The sequence below is a fragment of the Phyllostomus discolor genome, chromosome 7, assembly GCF_004126475.2.
Source record: "Phyllostomus discolor isolate MPI-MPIP mPhyDis1 chromosome 7, mPhyDis1.pri.v3, whole genome shotgun sequence".
Taxonomy (NCBI): Eukaryota; Metazoa; Chordata; class Mammalia; order Chiroptera; family Phyllostomidae; genus Phyllostomus; species Phyllostomus discolor.
In genome coordinates this window covers 14,685,450-14,688,967 of record NC_040909.2, presented here as the reverse complement: position 1 = coordinate 14,688,967, position 3,518 = coordinate 14,685,450, and the positions used below count along the sequence as shown (strand labels likewise).

The window sequence follows — 3,518 nt, the reverse complement described above, 5'->3', positions numbered from 1 at the left end:
AAAGACAAATGACCAAGCTGGTTTCCTTCTAGCTTAATGATCACCTAAGTCATTTTTGGAGTTACAATCTAAAGGGGTATCACAGGCAGGTGTTAAAATACTTTCTTTCTGTTTTTATGTGGGAAAGGCCCTCAGTGTAGTGCTGTTGGGGATGTCAGCTAGCCTTGAACTTCCTGCAAGTGGCTGCAATAACCCAGACTACCTTTCAGAAACACAGTCCCTCTTACAGAGGACGGAACCGGAGCTCTCAGCAGAGGGGCAAGAACAGTGGCAGAGCTGGAATTTGGGATCTGTCTGACTCCAAAGGGCAGGACTCTTTTTTAAAAACTGTTCTAATTTGTTTTATTGATTTAAAAGAGAGAGGGAGCAGGGGAGAGAGACGCATTGATGTGAGAGAGAAACATCTCCTGGCTGATTGGTTGCCTCCCATATGTACCCCAACCAGGGAGTGAACCTGCAACCTAGGTGTGTACCCTGACCGGAAATCGAACTCCCAGCCTTCTGGTGTATGGGCTGATGCTCCAACCAATGGAGCCACACTGGACAGGGCCAGGCTTATTTCATTTGGCTGCACTGGCCTGTGAGGACCTGAGCCCTTCAACTTGGGAAGGTTGGAAAGGATGGAGAATGATCTGGGGCGAAATACGAAGCAGCTGTTCTCTGCACTCAGCACTGTTCTGATCCGCTTTGTTCTTACAGGAATCTTGTTTGCCCTCCGCCTCCTTAGCTTCTCCTGGTTGGACTCAGACCCGCCCTGGGGGAGCCTGGAGATTTGAAAATGAACACCACGGATGTAGCAGACACTACCATGGATGACAGCATCTATAACAATTACTATCTCTATGTGAATATCCCCGAGCCTTGCACCAAAAAAGGCATCAAAGCCTTTGGGGGGATCTTCCTGCCCCCACTCTACTCCTTGGTCTTTCTGTTTGGTCTGCTGGGAAACTCCATGGTGGTGCTGGTCCTGTTCAAGTACAAGCGGCTCAGGTCCATGACAGACGTGTACCTGCTCAACCTGGCCATCTCGGACCTGCTCTTCGTGCTCTGCCTCCCTTTCTGGGGCTACTACGCGGCGGACCAGTGGGTTTTCGGACTCAGTCTCTGCAAGATTATTTCCTGGATGTACCTGGTGGGCTTCTACAGTGGCATATTCTTCATCATGCTCATGAGCATAGACAGATACCTGGCCATTGTGCACGCAGTGTTTTCCCTGAGGGCCAGGACCGTGACTTATGGGGTCATCACCAGCTTGGTCACGTGGGCAGTGGCTGTATTTGTCTCCCTGCCAGGGCTTTTATTCAGCACCTGTTACACAGAGGAGGGGCGTACCTACTGCAAAACCAAGTACACGCGCAACGCCACGCGGTGGAAGGTTCTGAGCTCCCTGGAGATCAACATTCTAGGGCTGGTGATCCCCTTAGGGATCATGCTTTTTTGCTACTCCATGATCATCAGGACCCTGCAGCACTGTAAAAACGAGAAGAAGAACAAGGCGGTGAAGATGATCTTTGCCGTGGTGGTCCTCTTCCTGGGGTTCTGGACGCCGTACAACGTGGTGCTCTTCCTGGAGACTCTGGTGGACCTAGAGGTCATCCAGGACTGCGCCTTTGAAAGACACCTGGACTATGCCCTTCAGGCCACGGAGACCCTGGCTTTTGTCCACTGCTGCCTTAACCCAGTCATCTACTTTTTCTTGGGGGAGAAATTTCGCAAGTACATCATCCAGCTCTTCAAAACGTGCGGGGGCTCTTCCGTGCTCTGCCAGTACTGTAGGCTCCTTCAGATCTACTTCCCCGACCCCTCCAGCTCCTCTTACTCACAGTCCACGGTGGATCATGACCTCCACGATGCTCTGTAAAAAATGGGAATGCCAAAAACGGAGTCAGTCAGCTTCCCAAGTGAAGAGCTTCCTTCAAATTGTGTTATAGTAAGAGTTCCCTGAGCCAGGGAGCGTCAGGGAGAAGACGTACATCCACTGCAGTAAGCCAGAGGGGCTCCTCACCTTGCAATCAGTCTGCTTTCCTCTTGCCGCGCACAGGTTCCCTGCAGCGAGAGCTCACCTGGGCCGAGGTGTCCTTCCCCGCACCAGGCTGGCCGCTGTGATAAGGAAACCCGAGGGGGACTCCGAGCACCTTTTCAAAGAGGTTAGGAATCATTCTGGAAGGGGAAGACCATTCGCTTCTAATCGGACAGATGGGGTTCTCCTGAGGAAGTAGAAGAGAATTGGTGGAATAAATCGCTACTTCCTGCTGGAGAAAATGGGCTCTTTCATTTCTAGCTTTCACGGAACAATATAGAAAGCTTTGACATGCTGTCCCCGGGGTTTTTCTAATACTATATCTGAAGCCAGGTGTATGCAGAAATGAATAGTGAAGTCACGAACTTAGATCTGATTTTTTGAATGTAAGTGATTATTCGTTAATGAAAGCCAAACTTTGCATGCTGGTTCCAAGTATGAGGATATGGAGACATTAGTATGCTCTGACTCCCAAACACAAAATTCAAGGCATTAAAAAAAATCCAAACATGCTTGTGGAAATCCGAATACTTTGTTTTAATTATAAGAGATGAATATTGAAAATTTTAAAAAAGTCACATAGTCCCGGATACATTTATTTGCAGTCTTTTGCCTATTGACAAAGTAACAATAACAAAGACACCTAGAGTGTGACAATGCCCCTCTTTGTTCCCCTGAAGCACCTGCCAGCAAGGGAGGCGAGAATAATCAGCGAAAACGTTATTGTTGACGTGACATAAAAATGACTCAAAATGATGAAATTGTGAAAAGTGTCATTCTCTCTTTTAAAACATTGGCCCTGGTCTTTAACTTTGGCGTGACTCAAAAATCCAGTCATTTCCTGTCATTTTACTCATGTAATTAATCATTTTACACCATAAAGATCGTTCTTGCAGCCTTAATTCATCAGTTAGGTAAAGACTTGAACAAAGTCTGGGCTCAGTTGTAAAACTGGGACACTTATCACCCCTCCCAAAACAAAAGCCTATCTTGCAAAAAAGCCTACCTTGCCATTGACTGAGCAACCATTCAAACCGCTTCTGTGAATTTACACATTATTGCATGCTCTACATGGAAAAAGAATGCATTTCCAGAAAATTTATTTTCAGAAAAGTGATTTGAAAAGGGTACGCTGATGTTGCCTTCATAGAAAAACTATAAAATAAATGTGTGTATAGTCCCATGGAGCCTTTCTTCCTGATCGTGTTTGTTTTTGATCCGAGGGGGATGAGCGTTCAAGCAGCCAAGGTCCCCCTGGGCTGGTCTCCCCCACATCAGCTACAAGATGAAGATGCTGTGCATGTGCCCAAGGGGAGGAGTCAGGGGGTTCGTCGTTGTCTTGTTCCAGTGCACTTGGGGATCAGAGTCGGTGAGACGTGGGGCTGGGGGTCAGGTTTCCAGGCAGAGTGTCCTTAGAAAACCCCTACATAGTATATGCTGGGGCCTGCCAGATTCCCACTTTGCATTCCCCTGTGAGCCAGAGCATGCTTCTTTCCTC

At 47.9% G+C, this 3,518-nt stretch overlaps 1 protein-coding gene across 1 annotated transcript; it reads left to right on the top strand.

The window, feature by feature from the left end:
* Nucleotides 1–611: 611 nt before the first annotated feature.
* On the top strand, nt 612–3,203 carry CCR4 (C-C motif chemokine receptor 4). Its single transcript, XM_028518724.2, has one exon. It carries the CDS (start codon nt 779–781, stop codon nt 1,859–1,861), a length of 1,083 nt encoding a protein of 360 aa, XP_028374525.1. The 5' UTR covers nt 612–778; the 3' UTR covers nt 1,862–3,203.
* Nucleotides 3,204–3,518: the final 315 nt, after the last annotated feature.